A 21247-nucleotide genomic window follows, 5' to 3' on the forward strand; every position below is an offset into this window, starting at 1 on the left:
TGATTGACTGATTCTTTTTATTATTTCTGAGCCATCAGAACTCCAAGATGATATTGTTGATATTACTTCTTCTTATAATTTGTGCCTTATCATAGTTCCCTGGCATAAAATTATAAATTATATGCTATATAAATAACCCAAATTATTTTAAGTTGATTTTTCAAAAGCTATATATATATATAATATGTATGATAACAGAAATCATATATGTATTGGATGAAAACCCAATGAACTGCTTAATTTAACACATTTCTATGTATCTATTTTTTATAAAAACTGAACTCTCTCCATGTTTACAAGACAGTCTGGGATAACAAGCAAAATAAACAAGAGCCTTTCTGGATAAATGTGTCCATATGCCAATGTGGTTTAGATCCGATTCAAGATACAAAACTCATTACCTCTGAAAAAATGAAGACATGTTTATTAAATGACCAGGAGAAATTCTACAGTATGTAGAATGGGAATAATAATACTTAGGACTTTGTAGGGTTTTTGTCAATTCTAAAAAACAAGTCCAAGGAAGTAAAAATATTCTTTTAATTATAGAAAAAAGAAAAACTGATGCAAGGACTTCTTCAAGTTAGGATTTACGATACAAATATTTTCATTTTTTAACAGGGCAAGCTGATGTGTTCACATCTCAGTTCCAAGCTGCCTCTTTCAGGGGGAAACATTGGTATTTTTTAAAGCACATTTACAATGCTTTCCCATCACCCTTGCTGTGTTTTTGTAGCACCTATAGCCATAACTGGCACCTGGGGCCTTGCATTGTTGGCAGTTTCCCTCTCATTTCTTTGGAGTCTATTCAACTGCTGTGGTTTTACTCAGAAGTCAGTACTTTGCATATGTGATTTCCTGAGACAGTCTGAGTAGTCTTTCTCAGAAAACTGTGCTAGTCTGGCTATGAACAGCTCTTCTCTGAGAGGAGCTGACAAAAGCCTGGTCGGGTCAGCGTGCTTGGGCTTGGGTTCCCAGCCATCCTCAGCTAGCTTCTCTTCCTGCCCCCTCTTTTCCTACCCCTGCTTCTGTGACATCACTGCACACATCTTGCCATTTTTTTAAAGAAGAGATTCAGACGAGTCCAGTCAGAAAAAAATAAAATTCTTCCCAGGAAATTTATGCAAAGCTCCCCTAAAAACAATTCATATTTATCATTTTAGCAACCGATGTGGAAATGATTTTAAATAATAAACAAAACCAGACTGAATAATGCAAACTTCTGCAAGGTAATAATCTGTTGCAAAGACAGAAGTCTCCACTCAGGGTTCTAGATATGAAATTTGGGAACAAAGGTAACCTTACATTTCTTGATTTGAATATTTTTTTAAAGATCATCTTGACAGTGCAGTTTTAAGATAATAACAAAACGGTTTTTAATAAGCCTTAAATGGCATGCTCTTTCGAGGTGCTAAGGTAAAGAGAAGCACTGTTTTATGAAGTGGGTCATGTGAGTATATATATGTTGGTGTGCTGTGCTGGTAGCGATTCCATGGTCTTCATCTGTGTACCACTGGAGAGAGAAAAAGGTCAGAATTAGGAAGTCAGTTATCTTTCTTTTCCCAGTCAATTCACATGAGCTCTCATGAGTACACGCAGAATAAAACAATGTTTTAATTCCTAATGAGTGTATAAACCCAAACGTGATCACAGAGGGTATGTATTTCCCCCAGACCTTTCCCAGGGCATGTCGTTCTGTCTTACAGACAGTACAGGGAAAACTCACTGTAAATTTGGCTTTACTGCATAGTGCTTTAGAGATATGTATATTTTAATAAAAATATCCAAATCCACTTGAAAATTTCACTCAAAGGACACTTAGGATGCATAGGAGGGAATGTTTATTCCATTAAGCTTGCTAGTTTTAATTAAGTGTTATCAAGTGTCAAATTTCTCCTACATTGTGGTTAGATAAACTATCATTATTAAATATTGAATATTTAATAATATTTACATTTTATATTAAAATATAAATTACATTTTAATAATATTTATATTAAATATAAAAACATTAAAATAATCGGGGTTTTAAAAGGCAATTTTAAAGAATATACATAACTAAGGAACTGGAAAAATCTATTTCAGTATTCCATATATGTGTTTAACATAGTAAAGTCAAAAGTCAAATGTGTTATTTGCAAACACTTAGATTTTTCACTGCAGTTTTTTATCTGTATGTCTGACATTTTTGTAGAAAGAGATGATGACCTGAGGCAAAAATTTATCAACTCATACCTCATTAAGCAAACATATATTATGGTAACAAATTAACTTTTAAAAATTGCTTAAAGTATCATGTTTTTTCTTTGTAAAAAAATAAACCTCAACCTCTTATAAGACTCTGACACAAAGGCCATTTATCAGATTTTTTTTTGTACGGGGGCGGGGGTCGAGCGGAGCGGGTAGCAAATGGCTGTCCCACTCCTATACAGTGGGCACCGTTTGAACTGAGCACAGAGAAAAGTATGTATGTTAGAAGACAGGAAAAGCAGGCTTTTCTAGCTAATACAGACAAGAAAGCATTTTACGCAAAAACATTTAGTGCAACACATACATATACATACATATGTGTGTGTGTATATATAATTTTTTCTTCTTAATCAGAAAAGGTCTAGTGCAGAAAATGAATTTGACTTAATATCTAGAAACCTTTTGTATAGGCAACAACAGCTCTAGCCATTTCCAACTTCATAAAATAAGCCTAATTGTTTATTGCCTGTGGTTGTTCAACAAAAGATAACATGGCAATTGTGAAACCTGAAGCATGCTGCTTATTAATATCCCACTGTTGTTAGAATGTTTAGTAATACATACTAGACAGAAATGGATTTTCATATTTGAATTGAGCTATTATCGTGCTGGTTTCACTTTAGAATTACTCTGCCACACATCTACTGAGTAAATGATTACTTTTGAATCAAAATAGGGAGAGACTGAACAATCACATGAACAGGAGAGCAGAGTTTTGACACTCCCAGGTTATGCAATATTGTGCTTCTCAACTCCAGCTCTCTAATATCATTCAACATTACTGTGTCTATGGCTCAAGAATATCTCTTCTCTAACTCCTCATTGGAAACATAACTCTTAATTCTGTCCCTGTCTCCTGGGACCTCTGTGAGGCGCAGTATCCCAGAGAGGAGAAACCAGACCCACCAGCAAGTTCCCTCCCACTGCACAAAGTTTTGCTATACCATTGCCTGGAAATCCACTCCAGCATCCACCAAAGCTTTGGCGATCTGAGCTGATTGCTGAAAATGAACGTTATCTGCAGGGAGAGAAAGGAAGCATAAAGTCACTAATAGCAGCTTCAGTTTTCTGATACGGAAGGGTGGGAAAGGCTCAAGAAGAAAGGGACTGTTTGAAGTTCCAGGACTCAGCATCCCATTTAGCCCAAGACAAGTGAGTTGTGGAAAGCAACACTGTTTTATTGAAGTAAATGTAACAGTCTTGCCCCTCATGCTTTTGTTTTGTCAGTAGTGAAATTGCAAACCTGTCTGTGATACTAAAAAGTCTAATTAACTGAAACTCACCATCTGCTGTTCCATGAATAAGGAGGTACTCAACTTGTTTAAAATTTTCAGCTCTGCTCATGACTGTTGAATTCTGGAATAGGGAAAAAAAGAATGTCATTATTCAAAAAAAGATCTGCCATAAACTGATTTTTCACTTCAGTTTACAAAATAAAATGTTTTCAGCTGGGGCCCCCTTTGATACAAAATATAGCAAACCGATATTCAAGCAAATGCTGTCTCTATGCATGGCAGAATGCATAGCATGCCCTGTCCCTGGGAGACAGGACTGGAAAGGAGGGATGCCACATCTTCCCTGCACATGCAGGAAAAGGGTACCAGCCACCTAGGCTACATGCAAAACCCCTCGAGTCCCAGATCCCAGACTGGCTGTGTCCTATGCATTAACACAGGGCAGAGTCTCATATTAGCAATGTATGTTCCATGGGCTTATGCTGTAGTTCAGCCAAAAAGTGTATTGCCATGGCAACCATGTGTCACATGGTGCCATACATGCTTCATTTCAAAGAGCCTGTACATAGTATTTGCAACTAAACATACTCTGCAATATGTCATATGAACTTTGGTCCACATTGCTAGGCTCTGAATGAGAAGCAAGTATACCTCTTGTGAAACAGATGTTTAAAACCTAGGCAAATGTAACATATGGGAGGAGAAAGGGGTGAAAAAGATCAAGAATGGCCTTAGGAAATCAGTACGTCGTTGTCTGCCTCATACTGTATTGGAGGAAATGCTGCTATTGAATCAAATTGCTCCCAAATCAGCCAAGGAAATAGGACCAAAAATTGGGAGGTCAGTGTTTTGAACTGCTTTGTGGCCTCGGTCAGGTAGGACTTCCAGAATGAGGGTGAGGTCTTGGATGAAAAAGCCTTAGTAAGCATGGAACTGGTCATCTGATCTTCATTTGGAAATCTTGTTTACAAAGTCGGGATGAAGGTAAAAATGCCACACAGACATTTAAGTGCCTTTGGGAAGGGATGAGCTAGAGTTTGCTTCTATTGTCTTGTTACAGATGGGGCAAGGGAAGGGCCAGTAGCCTCCCTACAGGTTTAAAATGAGCCAGCTAGTCCCATAGAATCCTAGCAAATCAAAGTCAACTTTGTGAGAGCAAAGGTTTGCATTTTATAGGTATCTTTGTAGCTAACACCAGCTTAGTATTTTTTATGGAAGCCCCAGTGGTCCGGGAGGAAACTGGATGGGGCTAAGGTCAGAGTGGTATTCTAGTCCAGCTTCAATATCAGTGAACTGTGTACCTGGAGACAGGCGGGGCTCTGAGCCTGGTTTTTGGTAAAATTGGAATAAGAATAACTTCTCTTACTCCCTCACACAAATAGGAATCAAGAGACAAATTTTAGGACAGAGCCACCCAACATGTTTATGTTGACTGAGGCTCCCAAGGGCACACTGTCCTGGAAAGCTTAAAGCAGATGCCCTCCAACTCTTGTGCAGGCTGTTCCTACTTGTCCTGGCCATATTGCATTTCTGATCCACATCGAGAATTTACTCATGAACTTTAGAAAGAAACACCTAAGACTCATTCATACTTTTATTTTACTTCGTTTTAAAGAAATCTTTTATCTGGTGAGATGTCCCAGATAAATCCATTCGGGTATGAATCCACCCATCCATCTATCCATCCATCCATCCATCCATCAACCATCCATCCATCCATCCATCCCATCCATCCATCCATCCATCCATCCACCTCAATGTTACCCCATTCATTCTTCTATCCACTCATTTATTTTCACCTAGTCAATCAATATTTATTTGTGATATACCTCATTAAACAATAAGATTCATAAGAAAAAGGATTTGTCCATGTTGTTCATCTCTCTATTCTTAGTACCTAATACAGTTCTAAATATTAATCAAATGAGTAAATGAAAGAAATTTAAGCACTTGTACTAGTCACTATATTTGGTCTTAGTTTTTCAGAGGCAAGTGGGAACAGTTGGGGTAGGTGGAATTAAATATTCTCATTCTGAAACTTACTGAGATATGTTTTACCCACTTTCAACGCATACACTGTGCCATTATCAACAGTAGCTCACATTGAGTGTTTACTCTGTCAGTCACTGTGGTGAGCATCGTAAAGCGTTTATAATAGTACTGCTCTATTTAATCTTCAAAACATTTCCATGAGATATCTGGCAATCTTGCTTTCTACGTGGAGACAATGAGATTTAGAAGTGAGTAACTTGCAGCAGGTTACATCTATGGGAGATGACAGAGCTGGACACCATCTGACAGCAGAACCCTTTCTACCTCCTATGCCTCTCATGATGTGATATCACAGCAATGGAGCAGTGAGAAATAAATTGTTAATTAACTGTCCTCGAATTTGCAATACACAGATACATTGGGTACCTTTTGGCTCCTGTGTCCCCAGGCTTTCTCAGACTGAATTAATTGGAAGAGAGCTGGGTCTGCACAGCCCTGTGAGATTTGTGAGGCATATTTTTCTGACTGTGCCAATGAGGCAGAGCCTAAAGCAGCAATAGAAGCCGGAGCAATTTTTTTACCCTTCAGAGACGAAAAAAGGATCAAAATCAATCTCCTTAAAGGACAGTGTAGGATTCTAAGCTAGAGACAGGAGAGGCTGGGGCTTGAACCCCGAGAGTGAACTTTAATAATCTGAGCCCCAGGCCCTTGTGCCCTATTAGACTCCTCGTGGAGGATGCTTCCTGCTAGTCCTGCTCTCAGCCTGTGCTGACTGCATTGCTGTGTCCTCTGCCTTGCTTCTCCCCACATTAAATAGAGCTCTTTGCTTGCAGAAGATAGTCAACTTTAACACCTAGACCTGACCCAAATATACAGCTGCGTCACCTCACCTCACCTCCAAAAATTTCAGTCCTTCCTTCTTGGCAGCTTGAACAGCCAAAGCTGCTCCTACAACCTCTCTGAACCATAAAACTGAGAAATGTCACTGAAACATAGAGTAATAGTTAGGAGACATATAAATAAATACGCAGGACAGTTAGCAAGGAATGTGATAACTACTGGAGTTTGGACCAAAACAGTTTCTGGCTGCCTTTTTTTTTTCTTAAATGGAGTGAATACAGGCTGAAAGAAGACAATTTTTATAAACAAGTAAAACCCTGAGCCTAAGATAAATGTTGTGATGTACACACTGTAGCTGTGATGAACTAGACATGGTGAGAAATGCAACATACTGAGAAAAAGACGAAAACTGTGATAAAAGTGTCATGATGCAAATTGTTTTACATTAACAATATTACACTACAAAGAAAGAAAGACAAATACTTTAATGCAGAAAGAGAAAAATAAAACAAAAGCTTCTCCTGCAACTGCAAGATAAGTGTGCCATTTCCAAAGCACACTTCCCCCTGCTCACTGGGAGAAGCCTCGTGAGGGACCTTGCCGTGTGAGGGAGACAGGCAGCCGGAGGCACACACCCGCTTTAAGGCTGCTGCGAACATTCTTTTTTTCAAAAAAAAAAAAGAAAGAAAGAAAGAAAGAAAGCAGCGGTGTCACCTTGCCTACCAGACTGAGCATCCTGTTTTCTCGATCAAGAAAAACTCTTGAAAGTCCACTGTATGGTGTACTTTAACCTGTGAAAGTCAACACCCAAAGCCGGGGAAAGAAATGCATCCATTAATTGAAAGTATGATTAACAATCAGAAACAATTTAATGGTGTTATTTTAACCCACCAAAATAAGATAATCCTTATTTGCTGTTGATGGAAACAAATAAAAAGGAAATGGATGACTAAGTTAGAAGCCGAAGAGTCTATCACCACCTACTAAAAAGGAAGCTCAGAGTGATAAATGGGCAAGGATGCAATGGTGGTGCAGTTGGCATCCTCCTGAGGCTAGAAACTTCCGGGAGCCCCGCTGCCAGCAACAGTCTGGCAAAGCGAAGTGGGAAGGACTGGTCCAGTGGCAGTGCTGATTCCACAGCATCTCTGCAAGGAGCTTTTCCTTCAAGCCCCAAGAAGAACCATCTGTAGCTGCTTGTTGGATCATGCTGGTTCTTCAGTTACCTTCCAACAAATAAACCTTTGTATTTTTGAAATAAAAGAGAGCTGATAAGAGTTGGGGAAGCACTGTGAGAAACAGAAGTTCTAACAATTTTTAAGCTGCTCCTTGTGCCATCTAGGAACCATAAAGACAATGTGCTTCTTGAGGGTGGCAGATGCCATGTTTTGAAAGCTTACTTCATGGCAGGCACAGGTATCTCATTTAATCCCTTCAATAACCATGTGAGCTAGGTCTGATTACCCCCACTATCCAGATGAGAAAAAACTGAGATTCAGGGGGGTTAAGTAGCTTCCCCAAGCTCATACTGCTAGTAAGCGCTGGAACTAGAACTGAGTACGGGACTATCTAACTTGAAAGCCCATTCCCTCTAACATCACATTCTTATGTCCCTTCAGAGCCAGACAACTCATCACCATTTCCAGGCCCTTGTAGAAAGAGCAAAGAGCCACTGGTCTAACAGATAGTCTGGTACTTCAGACATATTATCTAGGGTGTACCGACTTCTCTGCGCATTCTCCCACTTGAAACCAAAGCCTTATAAAGAATATTAAATGATGCTATTTGGAGAAGCACCACTAATGCCTCCGAAAACAGAGGCCACGGAAAATATTTAAGAAAAAATCAATTCAACCCACTATATCAGATGTTTTACTTGTTTACATCTATCAAACAACTGTCCGCACGAGATGCCAAGGAAAGAGCTCCCATCAGCTCGACAGGGGGCTCTACCTCAGGCCTCAGCAAACAACACTGGCTTCTTTAAAGATCACACAGCAGTCAACATTTTATCAGCACTCAACAAACAAGTTAAGGTTTGGCTTAAATCTGAAGGTCTCTCTCCCTTTGGCATATTCTGGGATAATAGAACAAATGTCAAATCAGTACAAGATGGCATATTTACAAAATTGCACCCTGTTTTGCATAACCTAACGATGCAGCAGTTCTTAAGGATTGAACATTTCAAATCTGCTAGCAGAAGACTGCCAAATCTATGACTGTTTCATACACTTGCCAAAAGCCTATCAAATTTTGAGCAAAATGCAAAATAAATCTCCTCTACAAGTTAAATCAGTCCCTTCTGTGTGTTCCAGGCTGCCCTCTTCTCCTGGCAACAAGGCTCAGGACTTGGGCCCCACTTCCCTCGTCCTTGATTTTATGCTCCTCCCTAACGTGTATTCACAAATCCCCATTTCCTCCCGTCTGAGGTCCTGCCTTAGTGGCCTCCATTTGGCCTTCTATCCCCACAGCCCTTCTTCTGTGTTATCCCTTGATTCATTGGACCTGTTTCACAAATCCCCAGAAAACCAGCTCTATCTGCTACTCTGTGTCTACTGTGCTACTCTACCTCGTCCCTGTTTGCGACCTATGGAGAGTTTCTATGCTCTTCCCCTTCATCTTCCCATATCTTTCTCAACTGGCTTCAGATAAGTGCCCTCTCCCTTTTCCTCCCTCAGTATCTATATGTTATATAGTATTTTTTGTGCCTCAGTTTCTGTGTCGGTAAAACGGGAGAAATTAGAGCACTTATCACAGAGAATTTGAGGGAGAATTGAACCTAACGGTTCATGAACCTAAAGAGCTTAGGATAGTGTCTGGCCATAGAAGCAAGCACTTAATAAATAAATGAAAAAGAATAATAAATGAAATAAATGAAACTGGATCCCCCTGGTTGAGAGGAGTGTGGGAAGGTGAAACCTTCACTTTTTGATTACGTCCTTTCCCTCCCTACATGCTCAGAAGGTTCAGATTTTCTGGGCTCCACACTCACAATTTGGAAACCACTAGTCTTTTTCATACGTATCGGGGACTTTGTCTTATTTAAGTTCATGCTTTTATTACCTGCTTTTATTGATCTCCAAAAATTTCATGTGCATGTTTTGTTTCACCAAGAAGGTAGTAAACTTCTGAACTGTTAAAACACCAGGCACCATAAATGGGTGAATGAAAGTCTAAAACATGTTAACATTTTTTATAGGTTTGACTAAAAGACCTACGATCGACCATTCGTCAATGTTAGTCAGGAACTCACTCCGTAGAATGTGGCCACCCTTGTTATTTGCTTATTGCTTTTGGGGATGAGGGTCGTTTCATTGGCCATCTGACTCCTTTGCTCAAATCTGTCACCATTTCTGTCTGCTGTGGACTGAGACTCACTGCAGAAAAGATGCATCTACAGAGCTGTACCATCTATTAGCTTTGATTTGTCACCTCTCCACTTTGGCTGCTTACTTAGAGTTTCTGGGTCCATCTCCTTGGAGTTTTAGGGAGATGAACATTTTCTTTCCTCTTTGAGTTCCTGGTACCCTTTAAAAGTGCTCCTGCCCTGCCACTTAGCAGTGGTGGGTGATAATCTACAGAAAGAGTCTTATGTAGTCACTGCATTGGGTCTCAGCCTTAGTTCCAGGGTGTCCTAATCTATACGACAGTTTTGTACGAGTGGGAAAGGGTACTCTCTAGTTAGATGTAGCCCTAGAGGTGCACGCCTTAGTAAGTGGGTTGTAGACCAACTTTCAGCAGTGCACAGGCATCCCACGTTGTTCCACTGGCATTTATAAGTGGTTCCTCCAAGTCCGTTTCCTAAATGGTAAGTAGAACCTTTATTTCACAAAATGTGCTTCTCTTTGTGATGTGGGTTTTTTTTAAAATTCTTCCAAATATGAATCACAATGGCCTAATAATGAATTCTTTTTCTCATTTGAATTTTATTAAAAATTGTATTCTCTTCCAAAGGCTATAATGCTGGCTACTACAATGATAATTCATTAGCTGAAAACATGATCAAAGATCAGGACCTTGCTTCTTACAAACACTTTGGGCATTTCTATCCTGGATCTGCTGAAGAGAGTCAATCAGCCAAAGTAATGGGAATAATTTTCAAAATATTGCCTTCTGACCCAGGAAATGCACAGGGCAGTACAATGCTTCAAAGAATTATTTTCTTTGTTTTTTCAAAGAGAGTAGGAGGTGGGAGAAAGAGAAAGGAGTGTGTATGTGTGTGTGGAGAGAGAAAGAGAGAGAGAGAGAGAGAGAGAGAGAGAATAAACCACCTGGGAAAGAAAAGTAAAATAAGATGGGGTCCAGAGGGGCAGCTGGGGCCTTGGAGGAAAATAGAATCTTTAAATGTATTCTTGCCAGAGACAAAAGCACAGGCTCATTTAAAAAACAAAGGAGGGCAGCTTTATTCTAAAGCCTGCTGTGCACCAAATATAGGTACTTAGATTCAATTCTCCACACTGAGAGGAAGCAATTTACCAGGGTAGAAACGATTCAGTGAATGCTTTTGCCTCACTTTCTCCTGCCCACCTTAACTATTACCGGCCCAAATAATTCCTCTGAGTAACACATTGGGAACCTTTAGCTCCCTGGTACTGGCAGTTTTAATGTGTCCATTGCCAGCAATGAATTTTGTGCCAAGAAAACCCGACTCCTGGCGGTGGAAGGATTAAACAGTCCTCGAGTGCCATCTGTGCAGTGAAGGAAAAGAGTGACTTTGTGCACCCAGTGTGCGTGTGTTGCCATTGGCAGTAAGAAGTGACTTCTGTTTACATGACTACCTCATGCAGCGAACACCTAAGGAGAGAGATGAAAACGGCCACCTCAGTGTAGAGTTGAGGAAGAGGGCGCACGAATGGGGAGCCCGTGAGAAAGTCTGGAAAACGACGCAGGTTGAAATAGCAGATTAAAACCAATTATCCTTTAAGGGAAGGTCTGGTTGAAGAGGAAACACCCTGTTGGCTGATGTTCACCTGGCGAAGTAGGATAGGTGCTATGGACTTTCTTAGATGTCAGGATTTGGACTTGACCCTGTGCTTCTAGACTTTGCAATATGGAATACTTTAAATGAACTTTTGATTCATCGTTCACCAGATTCTAGAGTCAAGGTTAGGGTCCCAGGCAGTATACCTTTGATGTTCCAGGAATTTTTAGCACATTTGGGATATCTGAGAAAGGCTTTTGGCAACTCATCAAATATAGTGTACCACAGAAGAGATGGTTCAAATTTAAACCTCCTGGTCAGGTCATTGACAAGAAAATTCCAGAGAATTTTGTAAAATGAGAGAAGCGATGGAGACCATACAGTTTTTTATTATAATGTTCCCCTTCAAAAAGTTTTAAAATTAAATCAGAGAAGGTTTTAAGGTTTATACTGGGTAATCCAAAGAATACAATGTTGAGTAAAGCCTTGAATAGCTAATAATACTGCAGAAGGGAAATTTGAGGAGAAACCAATTATGAGTTCAAGAGGGATAGATGGAGGATTAAAGACATACAAGGAAAATCTCATGGGATTCGAAAGGGGATAATACTTCCCTCGAAGAGCAGTATGAGTTCCCCTATGGATGCAGATGGAGACGAAACGACATTCCAGGCAGAGGGGAAAGAGGACAAAGGCACAAAAGGGAAAGGCTCAGAAATATTCAGGTAAACTGGGCCGTTGTAAGAAGGGTGTTGAACACCTGGTGAAAGAGTAAGGACTGGAGTCAGTCGAGTACACAGGAAAGATCTATTAAAGCGTTATGGGTGGGAGTTAATCTCACAGCTCCGTGGGGTATAAACTGGAGTGTAGAAGGACAAGCTAAGGAGAAATCAATTGAGTTATTATAAAAGGGGAGATAGTCATGTGAGAGCGAGGATGTGGTTATGAAGAAGGGCAAGGATGTCTGAAGCAGCTTGCGGAAGAGAAAGAATGGGAAGCATTAAGTCCAAAGTACCATGTGAGACAATTAGCAGAAATGAGGACAACCTGATTATGGGACTGCTTTGTAGTGAAAGATGATTTGTGCATGTCACTTTATAGGTTGTTAGTTTTTTTAAAATTTTGACTGAAAAACAAAGATGAAAACACACGCGCAGGCATGAACACAGATTCACATCCTTCTCTACCCCTCCCCCGACCAGGCTTGCCAGAAAAAGCTGAAAGGTATAGAACTAAACTGTCTATACTTATGTTGTAAAACTAGAAACTTTGAGTTTTATTGTGTTTTGATCAAATGACTTTAGAATCCATAGTAATGATAACATCTTACAATAATGTATAAATATTGCTCAGAGAAATGTATTAATATGAAGCCCACGTCTTGAGAGCTGTGGAGCAGATAAAGGAAAATTGTTCTCTTAAATTATTCTTGCTTTTGTTTTCCTTTCTTTTTGATTTGCTGTCCCAGGAAGAGTTTGAATTTCCTTTGAAGCATGTAAACATCAGATGATTTGCCTTGTCATCTGTAAGTTTAAGGGTTTTCAACTATCATGACAGGATCAGGAATTTTTCATATGGACCAAAGTGCTAGAAGAGTCCTTAGTACTTAGTCTAGCACGTATGGAGGCATCAATGTGGCTCTGGCTTTGCATTGGCATCCACACTAGCACATGGGGCTGCCACCGATAGTTGCGCCCATAACATATTTCAAATACTATAGCCCATCTGCAGAGAAACCTGCCCACTGGTTCTCCCATCAGGCAACCAGCCTGTTGCATGCTATTGAGTAATTAGGGTTCAATGGCTTTTCAGAGTACCACCCAACTGTAATTACTCCTCACCTGCTTTACTCAAATCTGTGAAAAAAAAAAAACAACTGTACATATTTGTCTGTGAATAAGAAAATTATAGCCTTGTATATACATCTTAATTATGATAATGCCATAAGAAATTCTAATATACAGCTAAAGGTTTAGAATCTTCTGGGCTCTAAAGGAATATGCTGAATTTGACATGTTTTCTAAACTGAAATTTTTATAATTAAACTAATTATCTGGTGTTGCTTTGTATTTCCAAATGAATGCATATTGTGACCTATATAGCATACGATAAAGACTGTAATTATGCAGAATATAGTAGGGGAAGCTACTGGAGTATCTTTAAACCACCTGTGTTATTTCTTTTTAACAAGAATTTTGTTGGAAATAAAAAAAATATATTTTCTAGAATAGATACATTTTAAAATGTTCTTAAACCACTTATAAATAGGTTTAAAAATGGATCTGGTTCCTCATCTCTTACCTTGTAATGGCCAAGGTTGTCTTCTGCAGTTGGGAGACCCATGTAACGTTCTGTGTACACTGAGTCTATGTTGGAGAAAAGAAAAAGTGTTAATTCATACAACAAGAATTTTCTTCCTTTTATTGGGTTATTTTATGTGCTTGGGTATGTCTTAGCTTGCATGTAAGTTTATATTGTTACCCTCAGAAGTATCTCATCCAGATCATTTTTTATTTGGCTTGTTAATGCGGCCAGACACCTACTCAGACTCCTGCCTTTGCTCACTCTGCCCTAGCCCATTCCCACGTAGCCCTTATGATGAGGGCAGAGAGAGATCAAACTAGATGATCTAAAACCCAGTCAACAATTCACCTGCAGAAAAGTCAAATGTGAAGTGCTAAGACGTAAGAACTCTTTACACTATCATCTGACTTTCTCAAGGAATTTTAATTAGGAAGTCACTTAATGCCTCAATTGTCTTGAATTTTTTGGTCCTGACACAGAATATGCTCTAATTTATGATATACTATTTCCTTTTGGTAATCTCTAATAATGTTCATTTACTAGTTGCATACTTAAATGATATTTTTTGGCAGTTTGAAATTCACTATAATAAAAAGAAAATTCAGTTATCATTTATTTGTTGCATAACCCCATATTGGCTCAAATACTCTATCATAAATCAAGGTAAACATTTGTTTTCTCTCGTTTTGTGGAAAGGGCTCAATTTTGGTGTTATGACAGTTGAGTGTTATGAAACAAATTACATTAATATCTGCAGATATTAATATCTATGTTAATATCTATCTATCTGAAATGACCTAAGCTCTTTTATCTATATGTGGCAGAGAAACATATATATTATCGATTTGCTTATTTTGAATAATTAAACATAATTTTGTCCTATTTTTAAAAGTGAAATCACGTATCGTATATATCATATGTATATCACATCTAAATCATCTATATCATATGCATCATTTTATATACATATCCTAAAATATCAGTGAGAAAATTTACTGTGGCTGAATTCTAATGTTACTTTAAAAATCTGAAATAACTTTTGAACGATGCCTTCTTAAATGACAGATTACAGTGAATAAATAAATATAAGAATAATATGTTGCCATTGTGCTACACAGGTTAACAGCTTGAATTTCACTGTAATCGTACATGTATTTCAGTACTTATCTCATTAATTCTTTAAATGAATAGATCATCTAAACCACAACCTTCAGCAGCATGCTCAGCCTTTTTGTGTGACTGGCACTGTAGACTAAAAACTACATCGATAATGAGTGTTAGTTGTTTCACATGTATTCTTTGACATACCATTTCTATGGAAATCAAAATATTTTCCTCCAAAATTAGAGAGCGCAATATTTTATCATTTTGATTACAATGAATACAGACTATATATAATTTTACATACCTAGAGGACACTAAAATAGAAAATATAAAATTTAAAGAACATTTTAAAATATAAGATCTTCATAAAATGCTCATATCTTTTAACATTTAAATGTGAATAACTTATGTTGTACATTTGCTGGAGGGAAAATGTCCATTAAGTACAAAACAAATTTTTCTTCAAACAGTCACAAGCTTCAATTCTTGTTCTAGAATATAATACCCCTTTCTTATTATGCTAACCAGGTTTACATATGTAAGAAGATCTGAAATTTTAAAAATAGTATTTAAAAATGCATAACGCAGTTGTAAACTTTGAGTAATACGCCTTGAAATACCATTTGTGTATTCCTTCTATATGATCTTTCTGTAAAATTGTTCAAATTTACAATTCTAGAAAGTTCCTATGTGTTAGGTTGGTCCATGTATATCTAATGAAGTTCTCTTCTTATCATCACATATTTCTAAACTCACGAAGATGGTTTCTATTATTTTATTGACCACCAGAGGTCTCCAAAAACAGGCCATCCAATAGAACAATTACTATGAAGCAGAAGAGTGTTAAATGAAAACAAATCCATTGTGCAAGTATCAAATCCCAACTATGTTCTCCAATTTTTTTTTTTTGACAGCAAGATAGCAATGCATATTTTACATTGGCTTCTCTTGACTTGGAGAGGTTTAAAAAAGCGTTTTCCACAAGATTGGTACTACCATATGTTAGGACATAAAATATTTAATGAGCATGTTCATTATCAACGATTCTGTCCTTATACTATATAAAGGACTTGAGTCAGAAGAGACACAGAAAAAAATTCATCTCCTCACCACCTCTGGCTTCTCCCCTACCTATGTTGCACTGCTCACTCTCTTCCCCTTGTGAATTATAGTCTTACTTGTGTATGATGCCTTATAGAATAATATTTTCTCAATGATGAAGAGGATAATCTAGAATGGCTTTCACTTACTTGGAGATGATGACAAAAAATAAAACCCCCAGAAATTCCTCGGTCCCTACTTTCCTCTTTCCACCCAAAGCCCTACTTATACTAGATCTTTACCAGAAGAGAGATACATGCTTCTTTTATTCTGCTAATAAGTGAAACCCATACTCAAGTTAGAATACAGATAAGAAAGTGTTTTTCTGCAGAAATGTAGCATTTGAGATGTTCTGAAATTTGGAAAACAATTTGTTTATAAGATTTATTGATAAGAAATTGAGAAAAAAATTTGTTCATAACTGCGTAGGTAACATATAATACCATCCATCCTCTTACAATAGCAGAATAAGTGAGATCATTTCATTATAGGTATCCAGAATGTACCTGTAAGATAAATCAGCTTATTCACTGTTTGAAACACTGAAACCCAAAAAGAAATAGTTTTGTCATTGGAGTTTTAAGGTCAGTGCTCAGTATCTCTTTGTACCTGATAGCAATTACATACCATAGAACTCCCATGATGACACAGGTGCCACGGCTATTCCACACTTGAATATACCACTTCCTGCTCCCAGGACCATCGAGGTTACATACCCTCCATATGACTATGGAATAGAAACAGTTATTTTTATGGAGGTAAAAGAATTAAGGACATATGGTAAGCGAGTCGCAGTTTCCACATTTCTCACATCTTTATATACTATGCCTCTTTAGAGATGAAAAGCATGGTAGAGGAGGCTTAAATTGTCCTTAATTGGACAGTATCTAAAGACTGCATTTTCAGAGCTCTAGTCCCTTTTCTTGGTAGGTGTGAGGGGAAAAGCATCAAAGTTGCTGGGTAGTAGCAATTAAAGAAAAATTAAAAACAATAAACACTAACTCTTCACTGACTTCGACTCATGAGAAAACCCCACCCCCTTCCTCTTTTCCTCACTTCTTCCCTCCCTCCCTCCCTTGTCATAACAGAGGTGTGAGCCTGAACTCATAGGGATTCATTGCTCAGTGATCTAAGACATTTTATTTGGACCTTCTCAGATTAAAATGATAGATATGATTTTCATCTCCAAATATTTACATGCGAAAAATATATTATCCTGCTCTGGGTTGTATTTACTAAGAAATGCTTATAGATTCATCAGCCAAACAACTACTCACCCAGCCCCACATTGCAATTCTTTTGTCATCCACAAATCCCATTTTTGAAAATTGTCTAAAATACATAGAAAAAGTCCATGAATTAGTATTACGCTGTGTATAGAAAACTAAGATAAATGCACAAATGTGAAACCCTGCCATTTGTTCTTTATTTATTCTTTTATTGTTTTTCATTTGTTCTATTAGAAACTAAGATATAATACTTCCAGCAATCAAATAAACATCTGAGATTAATGTCTTTCATTTTTAACTTAAGAGCCAGATAAACAAAGTTTACTTTCATTGGAGTCCATAAAAATTTTGTCTGTGTGTGTGTGTGTCTGTGTGTGTCTGTGTTTGTGCGTGTGTTTCACAGAAAACAAATCCTGGCAGTTTTTTTTCACAGCTTTATATAAAAATTTGCAGCCCAGATGCACTTTTCTTTACATAATTGAATTTAAATCTCTCCAGATGTTTTTCAGTTTGAGAGAGGCTGCCCCTACCATGGAGAAATATAGGGGCATGGAGAACATCTGTGTAGGGCTTGGAAATGTATCCAAGCCTCCCACCTGAGAACTTAAACACCATTCTCTAAATAAATCCCTTTTTATGCTGGGTGTTGATTAGTTAGCTCAGCACCATTATATAAGAACTTTTTCCTTGATGGATTAAGAAGTCTTTTTGACGCAAAATTGTGTTCAGTATTGGAATCTAAGTAAAGAAAGGAGAAAAATGTTTTATGTACCTGTTTTTTAGTCTTAGCCTTACATCAAAAGGTGATTTATTTACTTTTTAAAAATGTAGCAAATGCGACTCTTAACTTTGTATTGAGGGACGTGGGAAATCCTCACATTGACCTATATGTGACTTCGAGAATCTGTGTTTTCATTTGATATGTCTTAGGCTGCCCTGAGTTAAGCAATATTAGTTAAGTGATATTATTAAAAAGTATAAAGTAGTTTTTAACTCATCTTTCCATGTAAACTTTTAAAATTTAGAATACACATGTACACAAATGTGCAACAAGACATAAGTGTATAAGTTGATAAATCTTTACAAAGTGAGCATGTCCTTGAACAAAGATATAGTGTATTACTATCACCTAGAAGTCTCTGAGACATTTCTCCTTTTACAAAAGAAAAAAAATGAAATATTTTCCTTTTATTGGATACTATAAAAATTTCACCTGAATTTGTGCCATGGTTTTGAACTTTATATAAAAGTTGGGTCATGGAGAATACATACTTTTGTGCCTAGCTTCTCATTCAGTAGTCTGTGGTTGTCTATATGGTTGTGTATTGTTCTTTTTAGTTGTTGAAATACTATTCTATTGTGTAAACACATCACATCTTACTTTTTTAACTGAAGTTGGACATTGTGGACACTCAATTCTGTAATTTTAGGGCTTGTGTTGGTCAGATGTGAGAGGCTCTGGAAACTATGCTCTCTCTCACAGAGGAGTGATCTGGATAAATAAAAATTTTATTTTTAAAATATTACAGCCTTACTCCTCAACAAATTTGTCCTCTCTCTAATCTAAACCTCTCTTTTTTAGTTTTAAGAAAAATAGTTAATTGTTAACTTTAGTATAAAAGACTCAGGAGGGATACTCAATAAATTACCATCTTCTCTTCAGTTGATCCTTTTCTTAAAGACATTTTCCTCCACCCATTTTCAGCATTTCCTGGTTTATGGTTTCACAACATTATTTTAAATCACTTACTTATTATGCTTCCATAGACATCCATGCACTTGGCTATAGAAACTCAGAGATTACATTTCTCATTTATCAGTTGAATGCAATTGAATGTAAGAATTGGAGTGAGACCTGGATTCAAATCCTGACTGACCTTGGCAAATTACCTAACCTAGGAACTCCCATTTCTTTACCTGAAATATGGGATAAGAACATCCACCTCCCAGGGTTGCCGTGCAGCTTCAATGACAATTCAGGTAAAACATTTCCCATGTTACATGCACATAACGGTGTAATCATCTTTTATAATTAAAATTTCTCTTAAGTCAGATCACATCTATCTGTAGTCCGATAACTGGAGAGCACAAGAATGAGTGTGATTCATACTTTACGAAGCTCTTATAATTTGAGCAATGAAGGTTGCACTCCACAATTTTCCCAGAATTAGATGAGGAATAACCCTCATCCAGCTGACCATAGGAGCCACTCCTAGGACTTCATGCCTTCACCCTGCTCCGGTGTAAATGGACATGAACTCCTCTACTTATCCCTGACTGTTGGGACAGTTTGCTTCTTTAGTTAGATGTTTGCTCAGGGGTACATTTACCCTAAGTTTGTCCATGTGTTTGATGAATTTTCGAGTTTCTGTTCCTTGAAGGTGTTATAGCACATATGTAAATTCCTTTTCTAGAGTCACATAGAGAGAAGGATTTAGGAAATATCTTTTTTAGCTTTATATAAATCTATGATGACATATATTTTTATCTAAACACACACAAATACGCTCCAAGGATGAAAGATTACAAATATATCTCAGGATACTTTAAATTCTTTACACTTTGAGAATTTAAAATATAAATTTAAGGGGGAAAATCTGATGTCCTTTGAATTCATCTCCTAATCACTCACCTGGCTGCTTCAATTTGATCTTCAACTTCAAGTGTTCCCAGTCGTCTATTGATTGCGTGCATGATCTTATCTCCTTGGTAACCACTTCCTCTGCCATCAAAGCTAGCTACTATAATGTTTTCCGTGCTTGCAAGGTAAGTAGCCCAGCTGAGTGTGAAGGTGGCATCTGCTGTTTGACTACAGGGCCCTGCATACCTGTGAAAAAACCCAAACCGTTGGCCTGTGTGGTTTTCCTGAATCAAATGAGGATCTCCTGCATTTCTATTCCCTGTGGATGAGAAGTGTGCATCTTTTCCAGATCTTGAGCCTGAAATCATGCCAGCAGCCGAGGTGTCCACCATGGGTCGTCTTTACTTGGCAACATGATTATAAATGGCTGTGCATTTTATTGAAAGATGTCCATCAGTTTAATCTTTGAAGATGGTTATCAAACACAGACTTCATAGGCCAACATTTTCTAAGTTGTATTTATCTTGGAAATCAAAAAAAAAAAATTCTCTAATAGTTGGGAGAGGGAGTTGTGTTATGAAAAAATAATGAGGATGACAATAAATGCAGCTTTGAAGTTATCTTTCCATCTCAGCTTACAAACACTCCTAGACAAGTGTATTTCCTGGGTTGGGACTTCTTGAAGGACCTGTATAATATGCATCCCATCTCCCCCAGGACCCAACACCATGTTGCACACCATGGCACCACAAATCATTGTGGAGTGGGCCAAAGTATGAATGAACATGATTCCTTAAAACTTCAAAGGAGAAATAGACTGTCTTGGAAAATGGGCACATCGTTTGGCATTCTATTTATTAACAACTTTAACTCCCTGTATCTGTGATCTTCACAATCTATATCCTACCTCCCATACAGCGGTATGCACAGTCTCTCTCAGGCCCTCTCATTTTCTTTTGTTAACCACGAGAAGCTCTCTCTAGCTCACTGCATCTCATTTCAATATGTTGCCTTTGCACCATCTACAGGACTCCTGGTCCCAGATCTTCTCCAGCAACATATCCCTCCCCAGCCCATCTCTCCTACTCAGCTGCTCACTGTCTCTTCCACAGGATGGGACAAGTTCTGCTTGCCTGTTTTTGCTAACATTTTCCTCCATATACTTAGGGATGGTAGTCAAAAGAACTTTAGTTTTAAACAAATTATGGTAGTAATTTTAAACTAAATATTGTCATATTCTAACTTTAAAAAGAAGGATGCAGTCATGCATTTCTTGGGCAGGTAAACATTTTTTCTTAACAGCATGTGAAATACCCTGGTCCTTTTAATGTTATTAAATTTGGTAAAGTAATAGCTTCCCTCAATAGTGGTTAACATAACATTAAACATTATTTTTAAAAATATAAAACAAAGATTTAGACATCTTAGGACATAAAGAGGAAAATCACTGAAAAGAAATGGGCACTAAATTTACCGTGTGTGAGTTTTTTAATTTTCCTAATGAAGGGGAGGCCTAATCATTACTTATTGGGGAGTCAAAGAGGATAAAAATATCACTTTTTCCTAAGAGATCCTTTCTTTAGGATTGGGGCTAAAGCCTAAAGCAAATTAGTGTCACTAAAGTCAAAACGAGGCATAATGAAAATCAAATAGCACAACTGGAAGTTGAAAATACCTCTTTCTCTTTGAGCTT

General features: G+C 37.7%; 1 protein-coding gene across 4 annotated transcripts in view; it reads right to left on the bottom strand.

Moving 5' to 3' along the window:
- DPP4 (dipeptidyl peptidase 4) overlaps positions 1-21247 on the bottom strand; it is a 74025-nt gene continuing 52778 nt past the window's right edge. For all 4 annotated transcript variants that reach the window (XM_039855672.1, XM_039855671.1, XM_039855670.1 and 1 more), the window contains 7 exons: positions 19606-19800; positions 17022-17076; positions 16372-16471; positions 13537-13601; positions 3534-3606; positions 3195-3268; positions 1-1513 (listed from right to left, as the gene is read on the bottom strand). In XM_039855672.1, the coding sequence (XP_039711606.1) occupies positions 1412-1513; positions 3195-3268; positions 3534-3606; positions 13537-13601; positions 16372-16471; positions 17022-17076; positions 19606-19800 (664 nt within the window). In that variant the 3' untranslated portion in view covers positions 1-1411. The remainder of the gene's footprint in view (positions 1514-3194; positions 3269-3533; positions 3607-13536; positions 13602-16371; positions 16472-17021; positions 17077-19605; positions 19801-21247) is intronic.

The sequence above is a fragment of the Pteropus medius genome, unplaced genomic scaffold, assembly GCF_902729225.1.
Source record: "Pteropus medius unplaced genomic scaffold, Ma_sr-lr_union100, whole genome shotgun sequence".
Classification (NCBI taxonomy): Eukaryota; Metazoa; Chordata; class Mammalia; order Chiroptera; family Pteropodidae; genus Pteropus; species Pteropus medius.